We start from the raw sequence: 20,522 nt of genomic DNA, 5'->3' as shown, positions 1-20,522 counted from the left end.
ACCGTATTCTAGTATCTAACAATTCCTTAATCATTGCCACAACTTCATCATCATCTTCAGATCCTAGAAACAATTATGAATAAAACATATCAACAGTAGAAATTTTATATCTATGCAAGTACAAACATTAAAACAGAGTGATTTTAACTTAGGGGAAATGTAAAGGTCATTCATTTGATTATCTAAAGAAAAATTAAGGAACACTGATCAACATTTGGTGATAAATGTGAATACTGAAATAATTTGATCTACTAATTATGTTAGGGTTTGAATTTTTTGGCCAATATATTTGTAAACTTTCATCCTTCTCAAGGATTGAAAAGTAGCAGAGAACAGATATTGTCTGAATTTTGATGAAAACTTTGAGACAAAACAGCACACCTGCTTTGTAAGTTAAGTTACATTTTCAATTTCTCAATTTAGTGGTTTTCAAAATGACAATCATACTAAATACAGATGTAAGCCTTATGGAAATTCTAAAATGTTTTACAAATCTGAGCAAAAACTTGTTTTTTTCATTTTGTTTCATTTTTGTTTTTCTTTTACTTTGTAAGGTCATATACTGATCTTCACATATGCCTATTTTTATGGGTTTTATATTTTTTTGAAAAATTTCTTTACCATTGGGAAAATTAAAATGCAGCTAATTCAAATTACACTGTGACACACACTAGAGTTCTGGCAACAATATAAATATCAACATATTAATATTAAATTATATCAACTTTGTATTTTTTAATAAAATAAATATAATAAAGTTAAAATTCTCTTACATCAGCAAACCTAAGTTCCATTCCACACCATCACTTCCACAGGCAACCACTATCATGACTTTAGTGTATATCCTTCTAGTACATGTTTATATTTACAAGTCTATATTTATACACACTATACACAGTATTCTATACCTTGTTTTTTTCTATTTAACATACCTAAAAGGTTTTTCCGTATCAGCATATAAAGATATGCCTCAATTTAAAAAGAAGGTGCATAGTAATTTTTGTATGGCTTTGTCTTCATTTGGCTAGTTTTTATATTATTTCAGTTGTTTCTAGTTTGCTATTTCTAACAATCCTGCAGCATACATGCTTACGTAAAGTATACATTGGTGTACTTTTGCATATGTATCTATGAGATAAATTCCTAGTTCTGGGCTTCCCTGGTGGCGCAGTGGTTGAGAATCTGCATGCCAGTGCAGGGGACACAGGTTCGAGCCCTGGTCTGGGAAGATCCCACATGCCGCAGAGCAACTAGGCCCGTGAGCCACAACTACTGAGCCTGCGCGTCTGGAGCTTGTGCTCCACAACAAGAGAGGCCGCCACAGTGAGAGGCCCGTGCACCATGATGAAGAGTGGCCCCCGCTTGCCGCAACTAGAGAAAGCCCTCACACAGAAACGAAGACCCAACACAGCCAAAAATAAATAAATAAATAAATGAAGAAAAAAATTAAGAAGAATGCAGCCTACTAAAAAAAAAAAAAAAAAAAAAAATTCCTAGTTCTGCTGGACTTCCCTGGTGGCACAAAGAATCTGCCTGCCGATGCAGGGGACATGGGTTCAAGCCCTGGTCTGGTAAGATCCCATATGCCATGGAGCAACTAAGCCTGTGGGCCACAACTACTAAGCCCACGTGCCACAACTACTGAAGCCCGCACACCTAGAGCCCATACTCCGTAACAAGAGAAGCCACCGCAGTGAGAAGCCCACACACCACCACGAAGTGTAGCCCCCGCTCACTGCAACAAAGACCCAACACAGCCAAAAATAAAATGTAAATAAATAAATAAATTTATAAAAAAAAAGAAAGAATTCTTTATAAAAAAAAAAATTCCTAGTGCTGGGTCAATAGGCTCGTGTATTTTTAAGTTTTGGTAGACGTCAAATGGCTCTCAAAACATTATATCAATTTTACATACATGTCCATCAAGAACACATATAATTTCAAATATGTATTATTTAAAATTTGCATAAATGGCATATATGTAAGAATATGTAAATAAACTCTTCAGTTTTCCTTTATCACTTAATATTTTTTATATCCTTCAACACTGGTATCTCCTAATCAAGTTCACTCCTTTTAACTGCTAACATATTTTTAAAATATGTCAATGAACATGCTTCCACATGTTGTCTTGTATACATTTATCAGACTCATTTAGAATATATATTATCTAGAAGTGAAATTGATTCATTTAAAGGTGATTATACAAATGTTTGTGTGTGTGTAGATATACGTATACATATACATACACACACAGACACACAAAACAGTATCTGTACGATATTGGAGAAAGGAAAAATTTCATCAACAACAAATATAATAATCACAGCTAGTATTTGAGATCCATGTGAAGTTACTCTTCCAAGTGCTTTACATAAAATAACTTATTAAAACAATGTATACAAAACAGAAACCACAAAGGATAAGATGAAAATATGCAACTCCATTAAAAAGAAAAACTTCTGTGCTTACTTCAGCAGCACAAATACTAAAACTGAAATGATACAGAGAAGATTAGCATGGTCCCTTCGCAAAGAGATACACAAATTTGTGAAACATTCCATATTTTAAAATAAGAAAAAATTTCTTTCTTTTTTTCTTACATGGGACTTTTGTTTGTTTGTTTGTTTTTACTTTTGGCTGTGTTGGGTCTTCGTTGCTGTGCACGGGCTTTCTCTAGTTGCGGCGAGTGGGGGCTACTCTTCGTTGCAGTGCGCGGGCTTCTCATTGTGGTGGCTTCTCTTGCTGTGGAGCACAGGCTCTAGGCACATGGGCTTCAGTAGTTGTTGCACGCGGGCTCTAGGGTGGAGGCTCAGTACTTGTGGCGCACAGGCTTAGTTGCTCCATGGCATGTGGGATCTTCCCAGGCCAGGGATCAAACCCGTGTCCCCTGCAGTGGCAGGCAGATTCTTAACCACTGCACCACCAGGGAAGCCCAAGAAAAAATTTCTGAATGACAAAAGACAACCTAAATATAGTGAAAATATAAGGCATGGTTAGGGAGAAGTTATTTGCTATGAATATACTTAATTTATATATAGTATATTCAGGATTTATACTCAGAATATTTTTTTAAAACTTGCTAAAGTCAGTACAAAAAAGACACATAATTCAATTTTTTAAAAAATCAGCAAAGATTATGAACAGGAAATTTACTGAAAAGGAAAATATTGGCCAGTCATATGAATATTGGCCATATGTTTATATGAAAACCTTCAGGCTCAATATTAATCAAGGAAATGCAATTAAAACAAGACACCATTTTACCCCTAACATATTGGTTAAAAGAAAAAAGTAAACACAAAGTGATGATGAAGATATAAGAAAGTTGAAATTCTTATACACTGCTAATTTACATGTAAATTAGAAGAATTTACGATACAGCAATTCTGCTTTTAGGAATATACTCTGAAAGTGCTCTAAAGCAGGTTTCCACAAATGCACAAAGAGACTTGTACAAGAACACCCAATGCAGCAATGTTTGTAACAGAAATTAGCACAAACAATTCACTTGAATATAAGTAAAGGAAAAAATTAATTAACTGTAATTTATTCATATAATGGAATACTATCCAGCACTTAAAATAAATAAACTGATGTATTTAAAAATATGTGAAAAAAGGAAAGTTGCATATAACACAAGTTATTTAAAGTTTAAGAACAAAAACCAATACTATGAATTCCCTGCAGAGACTTACATGTGTAGTAAAAGTTTACAAACAAACTAAATTTACATACATTTCTGGAATTAGAAAGGGAAAAGGGATGGGAGTTCTGGGTCTTCGGCTATGTCTTTAATATTTTATTTAGAAATGAGTCTAAAGCAATTAAGGCAGAGAGTTAACCTTTGTTAAATCTGAGAAGAGGGCAAACTGGTGAGCATTATAATATTATTTTCTATATGCTTGAAAATTTTTATAATTGAAAATTTTAGTTTTGTATAATATATTCAATTCATACACAAGTTTTATAAAATGATGGATGAAACTAGTACACATGAAATTTTGTCCCCTCTGGAATTGGTTCCAGAGCTAAATATAGTATAATGATAAAAACCTGTAGTCCCTTGACTTCTGAAATCAAGACAAATGTGAAGAAAATAGAACAGTTTAAAAAAAAAAGATAAATATTAATTACCCAACACATTACCTGCTTCTCCTGAAGGTGTTTCCTCAGTAACTAAAGGTAAGCCAGATGCAAAGAAATCCATAATTGTAGCATAGATATCTGGTTTCAGTAAATTCCAGTCTAACTCTTCATTTTCCTGTAAATATTTGAAGGAAAACGTTACATTTTCAACCAAGGGCAAAGACAAATACAAAACAATACCTTTAAGAATCTTTCCCTATATATATTCTATAGCACTCATTTCTAGAAAATATATGTCAGTTACTGTTCCTAAAGGAGCTGGCTTATAATGACTTTTAGAAGATACAATCTTAGAACATCCCCCAATTCATTCATTCATCAAATAAGTGTTCTGTATGTACATGCCCTGTAGAGGGGATACCAAAATAACTAAAAGATATTTTTTCATGAGGTGAAGAGAGTTAAAATACTGAATGGATTCTGTGTTTAAAGAGGGTAATAAAGGGACTTCCCATTCTTTTAATAAAATAGGATATAACTGCTTGATGAACTATACAGGATATCCCACGACTATTCACAAAAATTCAACTTACATATATTACTTAACAGTATTGAAGAAACCCAATGACATAACTGTTGAACCGTAAGTATAACGTGTCTTATCTACGGCTACTGTACTAGAGGACTTGTGGACCATCAACTAGACTCGTATCTGTAAGAAAGAATCCATAACTATTTCACTTCTATATCTGGCCAACTAGTTGATTCCATAAAAAAGAAAAAAGAGAGATAGTACCCAAATAGTACTAACATCTAAAATGAGAAAGGCAGCATGTTTTGTTTTAATTTTTTAAAGGAGAGCTCTTCAGGAGAAAAACTATTAGAGGCAGTCTATTTAGATTCTCAGGAGGCTGTTAGCTAGGGTCTATGCTTCAATACTATTAAAAACTGAGTCTTCATATACAAACGGGTCTATTTTTGTCATGGATTAAGAACTAATTCAGAGACAGTACACAGAAGGTAAAACAGGCACTACTACGAATACAAAAACAAAATTAGTGAGACGCCTTAGTGATTGGTAATGAGTACTACTTCCAGGTAACATTTTAATAAATTATTTGGAAGATGGATCAGAGGGCTACCTTAGGGCTTCAGTAAGTAGTGGGCTCTACTGAATAGGGAAATATTGGTATTAAAAGAAAAAAAATATTATGAAGTTATCTGAATGACAAAAAGGCAGCATATAAGCTGCAAATATACATTTAGGAAAAAAAAAACCATGCATAAAGAAGCCTGTGAATTATCAAACAAGTTAGAAAGGGAAACAGGCAATCACTGAAGGTATCAGGTAAATGGGATAGTCCATGATGAGGAAGGTAATTGGAAGAAAGCACATCAATCTACTAGTCTATCTATTAAATATCAGTGTGTGCCCTAACTTGGAATATTATTTATTGGTTATATCATTCCATTAAGAAAAAATAATGGAGCTAGAGAAATTTCAAAAAGGGTAACTAAATTACAAAGGGAAAGGGAAATAAAAGATGACTTACCAAAATCAAATCAAGAAGAAAAACAAACCTTTGTAAGCTATAATCACGTTTTCATCCCCCCCCAAAAAAATTTATATAGCATAGGCTATATGTAAAAGAAATAAAAACTTCTTAAAATACATAATTTCCTATTTGTAAAATGAAGACAAGAAAAACTAGTTATAAGAATTAAATTTTTAAAAAGTAAAAAAAAAAACACTGTATATAACTATACTTCAATTTAAAAATGGTTTAAAAAGAATTAAATTAGATAATGTATGTAAAGCACTAGTGCCACATCAAACATGTTGGCGATGCTGGTCCTTTTTTCTCCTTCAAAAAATATCAAAGAAAGAAAACTGGGGGGCTTCCCTGGTGGCGCAGTGGTTGAGAATCTGCCTGCCAATGCAGGGGACACGGGTTCGAGCCCTGGTCTGGGAAGATCCCACATGCCGCGGAGCAACTAGGCCCGTGAGCCACAACTACTGAGCCTGCGCGTCTGGAGCCTGTGCTCCGCAACAAGAGAGGCCGTGACAATGAGAGGCCCGTGCACCGCGATGAAGAGTGGCCCCCGCTCGCCGCAACTAGAGAAAGCCCTTGCACAGAAACGAAGACCCAACACAGCCAAAAATAAAAATAAAATAAAATAAAATAAAATAAGAAAGAAAATTGAAGAATAACAAAGATAGGTCAAATGTCTATAAACAAAGACTAGAGACTGGTGAGCACAGATTTGCTCACCACAATCCTATATTTGGGGGAAACCACTTGAAGCCTGAAAATTCAATTTAGGAAATTTTACATCATTGTTTCCTTCTACAAAAATTTCTTTGAATGCATACTATGTGCTAAGCATTGTTGTAGGTGAGCTTAACAAGATGGACTATCTTTATCTTCATGGAGTTTACATTCTAGTGCAGGAAAGAAAGGTAATAAAAATAAACAATATCATTAAGAGATAAGTGTAATGAAGAAAATAAGGTAATAAACGCCTGGGGGGAGTTACCACTTTCAGTAATATGGTCAAGAAAGGGCTTTCTGAGAATTTAGAACAAATAACACTTTAAACAACCGGGAAAAACATTTTATAATCCGGATATTTGTGTGAACAACCATAGCCACTGGGATCGCCAGCATGGAAGAAAATCCTAATTCTCCTCCTCATATAAACAGCTGCAAGGGAATACTAGACTAGATGTAACATGTTGATAACTCAGTATGTTCCCTTTCATGGTGCAGCAAGAACTCAAGAGTAATCCTTTCAAACTGCTTAAGAGTAGCTAATTGAATACTTTTGATTTTGATGCAAAATTGGGCAAGTAATTAAGTTCAGTGCATACATATCAATTACAGATTTAAAAGAATAAGTATAGTTCAAATTTATATGGTTCATTTCTCATTAATCTAGTAGACTTAAAAATGAAACAGTCTTTTCTAGCAAATATGACCTTAGATGTTGGATGGGTAGCATATTTAGCTTGATTTTTTGACATGAAGAGGTTATCCAAGTGTTGCAGAAGTACACAATCCACTGCTCTTGTCTGTGAAGCTCTGAAGTGCCATTGCAGGATGGTAGGCTGGCAGAATGTGCCAGATGCCATTTTATAAATGCTCATTTTGAAAGGAGACAGATAATCATTCTGTAGGTCAAATATATATATATTTGATCATTTATTTGCTTCTCTTTTTACTCTATCAATGTAAATTAAGAATTAGTAAAAATTATACTTGGAAGCCTAAATTTTAGTCCTGCCAAGGTTGAGTCTTGGTCCTGCTGGAGGCTACCTATACAATCTTGGACACTGCATTTAACTCTCTGAAGCTCAAGTTTTTCTCTTTTGAAAAATGAGGGATCTGGACTATAGTTAATTTCAACTTGAAAATTCTATTAAATAATTAACTTGAGAAATGTGAGAAGTAAAATTAATTTGAGATTTTTAATAACAGTATGTGTGGAACACATCAAGAATGGATATTCTGGAGAGGGGCACTGGTCTCAGAAAAAACTAAAAGTATATCACATCTTATCTTACATAATCCTATGCTTACCTTTGTGACAGTGATGAAATCTGGTCCAAAGAAGACACTTTTTACTCCTTCAATCCTAAATAACTGCCTGTGAAAAAATTTAAAAAGAGAGATAATAAAATGTTTTATTATGGAAAAGTCTACAACAGAAGTCCCCAACCTTTCTGGCACCAGGGACCAGTTTCGTGGAAGTCAATTTTTCCACGGACGCGGGGGTGGGGGTGGGAGATGGTTCCAGTGGTAACGCGAGCGATGGTGGGGAAGGTTCAGGTGGTAATGTGAATGATGGGGAGCGATGGGCAGCAGCAGATGAAGCTTCCCTTGGCTGCCCACAGCTCACCTCCTGCTGTGCGGCCTGGTTCCTAACAGGCCTCGGACCGGGGGTTGGGAACCCCTGGTCTACAATATACATGAAAGTAGAGAGAAATGTAAAAGAACCTCCACATAGTCATCACCAGTTTCAACAATTAGCAAATCATGGCCAATCTTGTTTCATCCTCTTACCCTACGATCCAGCAATCCCACTCCTAGTCATTTACCCAAGAGAAATGAAAACGTATGCTCCATAAAGACTTGCACGTGAATCTCTTTTTTTTAAAATTTATTTATTTATTTTTGCCGCTTCGGGTCTTCGTTGCTGCACGCAGGTCCTCTAGAGTTGCAGCGAGCAGGGGCCACTCTTCACCGCGGTGCTTGGGTTTCTCACTGCAGTGGCCTCTCCTGCCGTGAAGCACGGGCTCTAGGCACGCGGGCTTCAGCACTTGTGGCACACGGGCTCAGTAGCTGTGGCTCGCAAGCGGTAGAGTGCAGGCTCAGTAGTTGTGGCACACAGCTTAGTTGCTCCGCGGCATGTGGGATCTTTCCAGACCAGGGCCCGAACCCGTGTCCCCTGCACTGGCAGGCGGATTCCTAACCACTGCACCACCAGGGAAGCCTTGCACATGAATCTTTATAGCAGCTTTATTTACAATACCAAAAACAAAAAAATCTGGAAATGTCCATCTACTGAGGAATGACTAAACAAACTGGGAATACCCATACAATGTAGTATTACTTGGCAATAAAGAGAAATGAACTATAGATCCACACAAGGACAAGGATGACTCTCAAAATCATTATACTAAATGAAAGAAGCCAAACACAAAAGACTATCTGGTTCCATTTATATGAAACTCTAGAAAAGGCAAAACTGTAGTGGCGTAAAGAATATCAATAGCTGCCAGGGTGATAGATGTGTTAACTAACCTTTCTATGGTAATCATTTCACAATGTATATGTATATCAAATCATCATGTTGTATACCTTAAACTTAAACAATGCTTTATGTCAATTACATCTCACAGAAGCTGGAAAAAACATTTTTTAATAAAAATTTAAAAATTAAAAGTCATTGCCATAAAAAAAAAGTTAGCAGGGTGTGGACGTGAAGCAAGAGGAGACTGAAAGCAAAGGGAAATGAGGGATCTTTTACAGTGATAAAAATGTTTTACATTTTTATTTTCTTGGTGATTACACAATTTTATATACTTATCAAAACTCACTTAAAATTGGTGAATTTTATTGCACGTAAATTATACTTCAGTAAAGCTAATTTTTTAGAATCCTGTGAGAGGAGGAAGGGCAGATTATAATTTGAAAAAGCCCTTCAAGGAATTTTATATTACAGCTTCCTTCCCCAGTCACTGACATATGTACCACACCTAGCAGACTCTCTAAAGCAGTTTCTTTTTTCCCAACCTTAGGAACAAAAGCTGACATACTCCAAAGGTTAGTTTCCTTTTCTTTGTCTACCGTTGCAAGAATGCTATCAAAATTACTGCTTTGAAATTATTTAGGAATTTGTCTGAAACTATGTCGCCTAAGTCCTTTGCACAACCACTTCATGTTAAATTTGCAAGTGGTCACAAGATTTTTGGCTGCAGCTTATGATCCATAAACCAAAGCACAGACCTTTAAGTAGGACCCTTGATTAGCACTATCAGCAAAGCTTTTTTTTTTTCCAAATGAAAGGACTATGCAAAGGAATACACCTGATCTATGGTCCATATCATGGAGACTGCTTTAGGAAAGAGTTCACAGGTTCTGTCCCTAAAAGAAAGAAAAAGCGGAAACAGGAGTTTCAAACACTATTATACATGCTTTGTCATTTAGGTTACTTTCCTTGGGACAATTTCAACTTGTCAATGTCCAAAACAAAATATGATACCCAGAACTGAAAACACTATCCCAAATGTAGTCTAACTTGTTCAGAGTACAAAGACTATTACCTCTCTTAGGCTGGACACTAGGACTCTGTTAAAGTTTGACTGACTTTTTTGAGCATTGCATCATATCCAACATGACTAACTGAAAGGTCAGGTTCTTCTATCCCATAATTGTGCTATTCATTTAAAACATTTTAACACACAGCTTAATATTTTTTTGTTAGACTTTCATCTTACTTGCTTTAAGCCTAATAAAACTTTCAAAAATGTCTCTGAATTTTGCCATCCAACAGATAAGCAAATCCTCTCATCTGAAAAACTGATAATTATATCTTTATTAATGTTGCTGATTTTAAAAAAGTCCTGAATAAACATGCCAACTACAGGGATTCAGAGCCCTTTTACATGTCCCTGGAGACAGGTTTACACTCTGCTTACATTTTTTTGTCTTGTCTACAAGGACAGGAAGAAACAAGTCAAATGCCTCCCAGAAGTAAGATACATTTCTGTGTATTCATTCATTCAACTAATATTTGAGTACTTGCTGAGTAGCAGACACTGTACGAAGCACTAGGGATACAACAACAAGCAGAATAGACTGGTTTCCATCCTCATGAAGCTTACGTTCTACCTTACAGTAAAAACATTCTCTGCTAAACAACAAAAACAAGGCTGACTGAAGATAATAAATTCTGTAAACCGGAGAAATGGGGATTTTTGCCAACTGAACATGTGACAGAAATAATCTCCAACTAATCTGTAACTGAATCAATTGGGGCTTTTTTATTTTTACATTTTTTAAAATACAAAACATGTGAGCTTGTACTTGATGTAAACATTTCAAACTATACATAGAGAGTGAAAATACCTCTTGACCACCCCTCCCAAATCCACTGTTACCAGTTTCGTGTACATTCTTCCAGATCTCTTTATCAGTGCATTTTTGTTGTTTTGTGTTTTTTGTTTTCATACACATAATAATCATAACGTATTCATTGTTCTGCAACTTGCTTTCGGCAATAACAGTATGTCTTAGAGGTCATTCGGTAAACATGAGTCCTCCTCGTCCTTTTTATTGTTTTATTGTTTGTCCATGCAGACTATGGACGAACAAAGTTTATCTAACTCTTCCTACCGATGAATATTTAGGTTCTTTCTAACTTATTACCATTACCAACAAGGCTACAATGAACATACTTGCACACTCCTTACGTATATATGTGGCTGTTCTCTAAGGTAGTGTTTTTCAAAACCACCAGTGAGTCGTAAAATCAATTATATAGTGACCAGGATTTTATCTAATAAAATAAAACAGAACAGAACAGAATAATATAAAAAGCACAAGAAAGGAAATATAAGAATGCTTTAGGGACTTCCCTGGTGGTGCAGTAGTTAAGAATCCGCCTGCCAATGCAGGGGACACAGGTTCGATCCCTGGTCCGGGAAGATCCCACATGCTGCAGAGCAACTAAGCCAGTGTGCTACAACTACTGAGCCTACTGAGCCTACGTTCTAGAGCCCGCAAGCCACAACTACTGAGTCCACGTGCCACAACTACTGAAGCCTGCGTGCCTAGAGCCTGCGCTCCGCAACAAGAGAAGCCACCGCAATAAGAAGCCTGAGCATCAAAACAAAAAGTAGCCCCACTCGCCACAACTAGAGAAAGCCCGCGTGCAGCAACGAAGACCCAACGCAGACAAAAACAAATAAATAAAAAATAAATTTATAAAAAAAAAGAATGTTTTATACCTTATAAAGGCGAAAATCGCCCCATCAAACACTTGTTTCATACCTATATATACATACATATATGTATATATTTATGTATATCTGCGTATGTATACGTGTATGTGTATATGTATATAGTGAGTCATAATATAAGACGTTTAATAGCTGATTCACTTTGTTATAAAGCAGAAACTAACACACCATTGTAAAGCAATTATACTCCAATACAGATGTTAAAAAAAAAAAGTTTATTACTGTGGCTTGTATTAAAAAGTACAAAAAACAAATGCTCTAAGATATATTCCAAGAAGTGGTATGTTTAGGTCGAAGGAAATGTGCATATTTATTAATTAGAAACTTTAAAAACGATTCCTGAGATAAGCATATTCTTGGCTCCCCTAAATGAGACACATTAAATGGCTGTATGTATACAGAAATAGTTATCTAAGTTTTATTTTCCCAATATCCTTGGCAATCAGTATCAGTCTTAGGTTACCAAAAATTTCAGTTGATGTGATTGACCTAACATTTCTTATTATAAATAACTTCTCTAGCTATCAGTTAAAAAGGGGTTTTATAATTTTACTGTTTGTGCTTTAACATCAGACATACATTTAACATGTCTTAGTGAATTTAAAAACTGTCACCACTGAATGTAAATTGGTGCAGCCACTATGGAAAACAGTATGGAGGTTCCTTAAAAAACTAAAAATAGAGCTATCATATGATCCAACAATCCCACTCCTGGGTATATATCCAGAAAAAATGAAAACTCTAATTCCAAAAGATACACACACCCCAGTAGTCACAGCAGCACTATTTACAATAGTCAAGACATGGAAACAACCCAAGTGCCCATCAACAGACAACTGACTTAAGAAGATGTGGTACACATGTACAATGGAATATTACTCAGTCATTAAAAAGAATGAAATAATGCCATTTACAGCAACATGGATGGACCTAGAGAATATTATACTTAATGAAGTAAGTCAGACACAGAAAGACAAATACTGTATGATATCACTTATATGTGGAAACTAAAAAATAATGCAAATGAATCTATATACAAAACAGAAGCAGACTCAAAGACAGAAAACAAACTTACGGTTACCAAAGGGGAAAGAGAGGGAGGGACAAATTAGGAGCATGGGATTAACAGATAAGGACTACCTAAAATAGATTAGCAACAAGGATCTACTACATAGCACAGGGAATTATATTCCGTATCTTTTAATAACTATAATAGAATATAATCTGGAAAGAAAAATAACTAAATCACTTTGCTATCCACCTCAAGCTAACACAATATTGTAAATCAACTATACTTCAATAAATAAAAATAAAAACTGTCACCACTCACTAGTTTATTGAAAAATCATGCCACATCTGATAACTATTATCATTTATAGTTCTGAGAGGAATATTTTAGAAACTATTCCATTTTGAAACATCTAGAAATCCAGCTATCCTTGAGAATCAAATGATCATGTTTTTATTGTTTTCTAAAAACAGGGTCTTAAAGATTTAGAATGGATATCTGCCTCATTTTTTTTTTTTTTGCCACGTGGCACGTGGGATCTTAGTTCCCCAACCAGGGATCGAACCCACGCCTCCTGCATTGGAAGCGTGGTGTTTTAACCACTGGACCACCAGGTAAGTCCTGCCATATTATCATTTTGATAGATTTTTTAACAGGAAAAATATATATTCTTATTTAGTCATGCTGCAGATCTCTTAAGTACATCCTTTTTCAGGAGAAGAGTTTCCTAATATCAACTCTTATTTTTCTTTCTCTCTCACCTGAAAAGAAAATAATCTCTATACTGAAAAGATGCAATGCACATAAAAGTAAAATAGCTAAATAAGGCTACCTTAACCCCCGAAGTCAGTTATTTATGTTTCTTGGTAAAAGCAAATTAAAAATAGTACTATACCTAGCCAGAGGGGAGTGAAATGCTGTAGCTGGTGTGGGAAAATCCATGGTCCTTGTCTCAAGAACTGGTTTTCCTGGAATAAACTTTAAACTGTTGGGATTTGGGGTATCTTGTGTTTGAATAAACATGTATCTCACTAGAAGAGAAAAAAGAAAGAATGTTATTCTAGAAAAAAATTGTTAAGTTTATGGACTATGAAGTGCTCATTTTCAGAGAACCAAAAGAAATATGGAAAATTAGAAAAAAAGAATATAAAGCTTTATTGCCCAAGCTTACAGAATAAGAATTGTTAAAGACAAGCAACAAATTTATCAAAATATTTAGGATAACGTCACTGAATTTTATATTAATACTAATTATTTAGATAGTTTTGTTACTCAACAGATTCTAGCAATATCCTACACCTAAGTAGGAAGGCATATCATAATTCAGGAGTCTTAGATGGATTCTATTTGGTAACTCAATACCAAATTAGCTATAATAATAAATCATCATCACTTTCCAAAGTGCTAACATTTTTTAAAGATAAATAAATTTATAATAATAACAAATGATATTTATTTTATGCTTACTTATTACATATCAGAGACAGGGTTGAGTGCTTTATATATATTTAAGCCTTTAACAATCCCATGAAGAATGTATTATTGTTCCCATTTTACAAATGAAGAAACTGAGGCTTAGAGATAAGTAACTTGTTAAGTCACTAAGAGTTAAGTAACTTGTCCAAAGGTATAGAGTTAGTGACATTATAAATTATCATGTAGGTGGGAATCTATGTGAATTACTTTCTAGAATATTTTAAAATTATCTTTAGAGATTCTTTTCTTCTCTGTTCCTTCTAGGGCCATGATTGGATTGAGAATAAAAGAATCTTTAATTTCCTACCTTGCTATTATGATAACAGCTTGTAGGACAAAAAGATAGTACTGAGGTTTTAACAGTTTAAAACTATTAAACAGGTTCTGGTTACTTACTATGAAAATAAACCTTCTGACTTAAAAAAAAAAAAACACCACCACCCAGTTCTCTTCTTAGAGCAGTATATGGAGATAAGTTAATTTATTGAGTAATTATCATGCACTGGGCAGAGTGCTAAGCACTTTATGTGAATTATACCATTTAATCCTTACATCCTGCCAAGGAGGCATTGTTTTTATCCTAATTTATAAATGAGGAAACTAAAGCTCAAAGTCACTCGGCTAGTTAAGTGACAGAGCCAGGATTCAAGCCTGCCCAATTTTCCAGCACTGACTTGTTTAACCACTGTGCATTAGTGCCAAGCATAAAAGGAAAATATACTTAAGATCAGTCTTTCCATCCTGTCATAATCCTTATATCACATATCTTAAGAAAGAGTAAAGTATCAAAAAACAACAGTTTTATTTTAAATTAGAAAGAGATTAAATTTGGCAAAACATATGGTTGGTATAAAAATGCTTTTCTTAACTGTTAAAAGAGAAGATTCTAATTTGACAGCTGAGATTGTTTTTGCACCTCGCCACACAGTTCCAGCTAACTGATGTTGAGTCATTTCCTTGGTAAAGTAGAAATTGAAACTAAACTCCCATACATTTTGCTTAAGTCACTGTCCTGTAAAGATATTAGTTGGTGACTTGGTGACCACGCAAATCCTAAAAAAGAAAAAAATGAAAAATGATAACCTCAGTGTTGAAGTACTTGATTTAAAATATTTATACTTCCAACCAATAAATTCCTCTGACAATCTGCACTACAAGGGAACAATTTTTCAGATGGAACATTATATAAAGTGCTGCCACCACTTTCCGTAAATATACAGAAAACAAGGTTCTTTTAACCCTGGCTCTGACCAATCATCTCTGTGGTCTTTCTTAATAATTTATTGGTAACCAAAATCTCTGCAAATATTAGGCACTCCACCAATACTTGAAGAATTAAATCTGGCTTTATTCTACTCAGTCCATTTGTGTAAAACTATACATGCAGAAAGAAAAATTTTTAGAAACACCTGAAGAACTATAAATGTAAAAAATTATTTAAGAGAGTATAATCTATGTATGTCTGAAATAGAAAATATGATAATATATGATATCACTACATAAATTTTAACAATGAACAAAGGTATTTCAAAAAAAGTAATCTGACTAGGTATTAACAAAATCATTCCAGTTACAGCCTAAACTGGGTTAAATTAGGTATTTCAAAAATGACTCTCAGATCCATCATCCAGAAAGATCCTCTGAAAGTGTGATAACGGTTACAACAGGAGAGAAAGACTCTTGTAAAATAATCTTTCCTATTATGCTTGGTATAATAGGTAACAGATAAAAAGGTAGGCATAAGCTCCCCCTCAAATATAAATTAATGGTGCTTGAAGTCAATATCAAAGACTAAAATCAGCAGGTTTCCAATTTGAAAAGCCTAGATGACCACATAATTCAGTTCTACAAAATTTAAAAGTCTAATTAAAGTAGCTTAAGATGCTGAGTTACTCAATATTTATGCCTAAACTGCTCTGTGACTCAAGGAGACAGGAACGACACTCCTGTTCTTGCCCCAGGATACAGGGGAGGTAAGGTCTCCACCCTGATCCAACCCATGGCATTAGCCAGAGTTAGCCACCTTCCAGAGTAGCATGGCCACAAGGAGGAGTTCAAGGTAGTGATGGAAATGGAGATGGGCCAAGAGCTGAATCCAAATTCTTACAGCTCCATAAGCACATATAGGTAGGCATTCACAGACAGACAGACACACACACACACACACACACACACACACACACACACACACTCCCTCCCCGACAAGGTTCCCGAACCACATGACAGTGGTCGTATTGCAAAAATTTTCAAATCCTATCTTCATACTTATTTCCAATATTAAAGAAAATAAAAGCATGTAACATCAACACAACTGTCAACAAAACCATAGAGATTAATGTTGACAAAAAAAGAAAAACTACATTCAAAGTACTATGTCCTAAGGCCTGGGTGAAAGCTAGAAACTTACTGATTTTAGAGGTATTCTTATCAAAATAAGGAGGGCAATAGCTTAAAATACATATGATTCTTTGAAACACAAACCCATTTGTAACTTCTTTTTATATTTTTGTTCAGAAATCATTTATTGAGCAACTCATATTCCAGAAGATATGTTGCACAAGAAACTGAGATTTCATAGAAGTACTGGACACTGTATTCAGGATTCTTGAAATTTAAGGCCAAATGATATGTGTAAGCAAATAATTATAGTAAAGTGTAATTTATGGCAGAAAAAAATGTTATATTCTTTTTATAGGCATCTGAATAGAAAATTTACAAATTCTCATTGTTTATGACCCACAAAATTTCACTCAGGCAGTTTGCTCTAAAAGAGATGAAATTTTACCTGTGTTACATAAGGTTGCAGGGAGTGGGAAAAGTGGTCTCTGGACAAACTGATGCAGAGGCTGTTTCTTAATGGTATGTGGCTTCATCATATGACAGAATCTACATTTAAAAACAAATAAAAATGACATTTTAAGAGATAATCTCTTAAGCTCAAGTTTCTACTTCTCATATATAAAACAACCATAATGAAAATAATAACAAAGATGAATTTTCATTTTCCATCCACAACATTATTTCCACTCCCTTAGACAAGCAATATCTACAATTTAAAAACAAGAGCTCAAGGGAAGATTTATAGCCTTTATAACTGAGTGTATATAGAATATACAATATCTGGTGTAAGAAACAGAAATGCATCTACATTTGTGATTTATAACCTGGAGTTCCAGACCCTTAGGTATGCATGAAGGAGGCAAAGAGCTACAAACTGTTTTTCCCTTTTTAGATTTAAAAACAACTAGGTGACAGAGTCACATGGTTCAAAATTCAAAGGGAATAAAAGTAAATACAGTGAAAAGTCTCCCTCCTTTTCTGTCTCTACCACCATGTTTCCCTGGAAAGAGACAACCTATGCTATTTGTTTTGAAAGGCATTTCAATACCTCCAAAAGTCTAATAGAAAATATACTATTCTCCACCAAGCTGCTAAAGAAGTCAACAATCTATACGTGCTTTCTGACTGGAAACATATTGATGCTGCTTTGTAACTTTGGTTATTTTACTCTGAATATAATCAGAATGAAATAACCAAAGTTACAAAACTTCCAAAGTGTTGACTGGCTATTTTTTTTTTCATGGATTTGACTAATTAAAAACAAAGGGAGAAGGGAAAAACAAATACTACTAGAAAAGTAAACAAAAGGAGATGTTACTACTGAAAAATTTTAGAAATCTAATGCAAGTTACTCGAAAATCCAGTTTACTTTAAAATACTATTGCTATCCATTCCAATTTTCATTTCACAGGACTCACTGAGGAATTTTAAGCATATTTATGATCACTTTTTGCTTTTTATGTTTCTCTGATTATTTTCAACCTGCAAACTCATAAAGAGGAGGGACTGTCTTCATTGCTGTCCCTAGCCACTAGCATGATGACCTTCCTCATTTCTAAAATGAAGTTAATATTCACCGCTAACTCATAAAGACTGGGGCAAACATGGTTCCAGATAATGCACGTAAAGTGCTTAAAACAGGGCTAGGCCATGTAGCATGTGTTCAATAAATGTTAGCTACCACTATTATTAGTATGCGATAGGTGCCCCACAATTATTCATTAAATGGAATTCAGGTTTGGGGTGAGTTAAATTATTCCAGGAAGACATCTACTCAAAAATAAGAGAGGGAGACAGGAGGTGACTAACAAAAAATCCTTCTGCAAACCTAATTATTTTAGCAAATGCACTTCAACTTCAAGAGCATCATTAGCACTAAAACCCCTAACAAACACTCAGGAGGTCAACCCTTGTGAGGCCCTCTTCTCCTTTTGTTCCGTGAGAGAAACCAGGGTACAACAATCTACTTGCGTCCTCAGTGCCTTTCGCCTAACCGGTGTTGACAGATGTCCCTGGGAAGCCAAGCGCAAAGACAGGGCAAACGGAAAGAGGAAAGACAAGGGAACGGAGTGGGTTTGGTGGGTGGGGCGCGGAAATCTAGAGTTCCAGCACTTAGATGCTGTGTGACTTCAGATAGGTCATGTTCCCCTTCTAGGCCTCACTAACAAAATGAGTGACATTTCTGACGTTCTGATTTTGTGTTTAAAAGGCAGAGCGAACGCACGGGGTGGAGGGGCTGGAGGGGCCCCGATTTAAAAACAGCTCCTTTGTGGGGTCCCTACAGCCGGTCTCTGAGAGCCTCCCCACCACAGGGACTCAGGCACCGGGTCTCGGAGCCTGGGACAAGGCCGGCAGGGCCCGCCAGAACCGGGTCGCAGAGCTGCCTCACCGAGAGCTTCCCACCTCAGGGTTTAAACCCCCAACTTCGGCGACGGGGGTGGACCCAAAGACAAGGTCAGGGGCACTTCTCCCCACCCGGTGTAAGAGAGGGCGGGCGGGGAGGCGACCGCTCTGCTGGCTAAGCCCAGCGGCACCGCTATACGCAGCCCCGGGCTCACCACCTACCGCCTCCGCAGCCCCGCGGCAGCCGCCGCAGCTCCCCAGCCCAGGAGAGCCGCCGCCGCCATCTTGGTCCGAGTGCGCAGGTGTGGGACAGGCCGCTCCACCCCCAACAGCCTTCGCAACGGTGCTCAAGCCCCGCGCAGGCGCAGGCCGGCCGGGATTTGGCAAGGCACCGTGGATAGCGCACCCTACCGGCCGCGCGCGGCTCTGCTGCGGATGAGCGGGGCGGGCTTGCGTCGGCTGTTTGAAATCATTACCTACCTACTTCAGGAGGCAGGGCAACGGGGAAAAAAGAAATCCTTGCGACGCTTGCGCAGACGTCCTCAAGTAAGCACGAGGGACTCCGCACGCATGCGCGGAACCGTACATTGCTTTTCCCACTTGATAGGTGCTGCATTTGCACAGCCTGATCCTGCGGAACATTCTATACCCGCCCACTGCCTCTGGTAGGAACCTGCTTGCCATTCAGGCCCAGTTCAGTGACTGTCTCAAAAGACGCCCTGAAGCATCCCCTGGGAAGGTTCTCGCCTTTCTCCAGCGAGCTGCCTGCCCTTCTCCCATGGGGCCCGTGTGGACCTGGGATAGGCTGGGTTTGTGGGCTCGGTCATGTTGGACCAACACGCACAGAGAACTCACCTCGTGTGGAGCTGCCTTTTGCTGTATAAGCATGAGTAGTGACTGATTTCCAGAGCAAAGTACAGAAGTTCGTTAACTATTCTCCAGGATCTTACTGGGGTAAAAAACTTTCTCTAGGACAGCTGTTCTCAAAATGTGGACTGAGGGCAGCAACCGCATGGGAACACGTGGGAAATGCAAATTATCACACCACATGTTAGACCTACTGAATCGCAATCTCTGGAGCTGGGGTCCAGTAATCTGTTTTAACAAACCCTCCAGGTGATTCTGATGCAGGCTAACATTTGAGAAGCACTGTTCTAGAAGATATACACAGAGGACTGGTTTCTGTAAGGGAAACAACACACCTGTTGTCGGACAAGTTGAGGCCACATGGAAGGGGAGGCATCTAAGGGGGTGGGCGGGGCTTCAGACTGTGGCTGCTCTGGGACTGGACACGTGAGCCTCCTCTGAATGCATCTTACATTCGCAAGGCTGCATGTTGGCTTCTGTCTTTGCTGACCCATTCTAGACCTCAGTGTCATCCACGGCTTTCCCCTTTACTCTCTTCTAGACCTTGAATCAAGTGTGCATTGTGGCTCTTCCACCCAAGAACATACCCCAGTTAGGAACCATCTTGCTATCTTCAACTTCTCCCTCTCTTATCTGTTCCTTCCCATAAGAAAAATCCTGCCTTGCCCCAAACCACCTTAAAACCACCACTTTTTCTTCCCCCTGCAAAGTCGAATGGCATAAAAGAGTTGTCTACACTTTGTCTCTAGTTTTTCACCTCCCACTCTTCAAACCACCAAAAGCAGCCTTCTGTGTCCCACCAGTGCGGGGAGGGGAGCTGCTCTAGTCAAGACCCCCCACATCATCCATGTTGCTAAATCTGAAGGATCCTTC

At 37.0% G+C, this 20,522-nt stretch overlaps 1 protein-coding gene and 1 long non-coding RNA gene across 12 annotated transcripts in view; one reads left to right on the top strand and one right to left on the bottom strand.

Moving 5' to 3' along the window:
- Window positions 1-19,378, bottom strand: part of NFU1 (NFU1 iron-sulfur cluster scaffold) — a 28,440-nt gene extending 9,062 nt beyond the window's left edge. Inside the window, exons 1-7 of one of the 11 annotated variants that reach the window (XM_082426095.1) lie at window positions 19,005-19,091; window positions 16,885-16,985; window positions 14,969-15,152; window positions 13,519-13,654; window positions 7,671-7,737; window positions 4,150-4,264; window positions 3-63 (exon numbers count right to left, since the gene is read on the bottom strand). In XM_082426095.1, the coding sequence (XP_082282221.1) occupies window positions 3-63; window positions 4,150-4,264; window positions 7,671-7,737; window positions 13,519-13,654; window position 14,969 (380 nt within the window). In that variant the 5' untranslated portion in view covers window positions 14,970-15,152; window positions 16,885-16,985; window positions 19,005-19,091. Of the gene's footprint in view, window positions 1-2; window positions 64-2,607; window positions 2,969-4,149; window positions 4,265-7,670; window positions 7,738-13,518; window positions 13,655-14,968; window positions 15,153-16,884; window positions 16,986-18,828; window positions 18,958-18,997; window positions 19,148-19,262 lie in introns of those variants that run through there. The other 10 variants (XM_082426100.1, XM_082426103.1, XM_082426094.1 and 7 more) reach the window with 10 other exon arrangements.
- Window positions 13,661-14,531, top strand: LOC309643418. The gene is made up of 2 exons (XR_014253731.1): window positions 13,661-14,208; window positions 14,259-14,531. It is a non-coding gene; the product is annotated as an uncharacterized lncRNA (long non-coding RNA).
- Window positions 19,379-20,522: the final 1,144 nt, after the last annotated feature.

The sequence above is a fragment of the Balaenoptera physalus genome, assembly GCF_965194825.1.
Source record: "Balaenoptera physalus genome assembly, chromosome: 15".
NCBI lineage: Eukaryota > Metazoa > Chordata > Mammalia > Artiodactyla > Balaenopteridae > Balaenoptera > Balaenoptera physalus.
The sequence above is the reverse complement of the archived record's forward strand: the minus strand, read 5'-3'. Positions and strand labels throughout refer to the sequence as shown.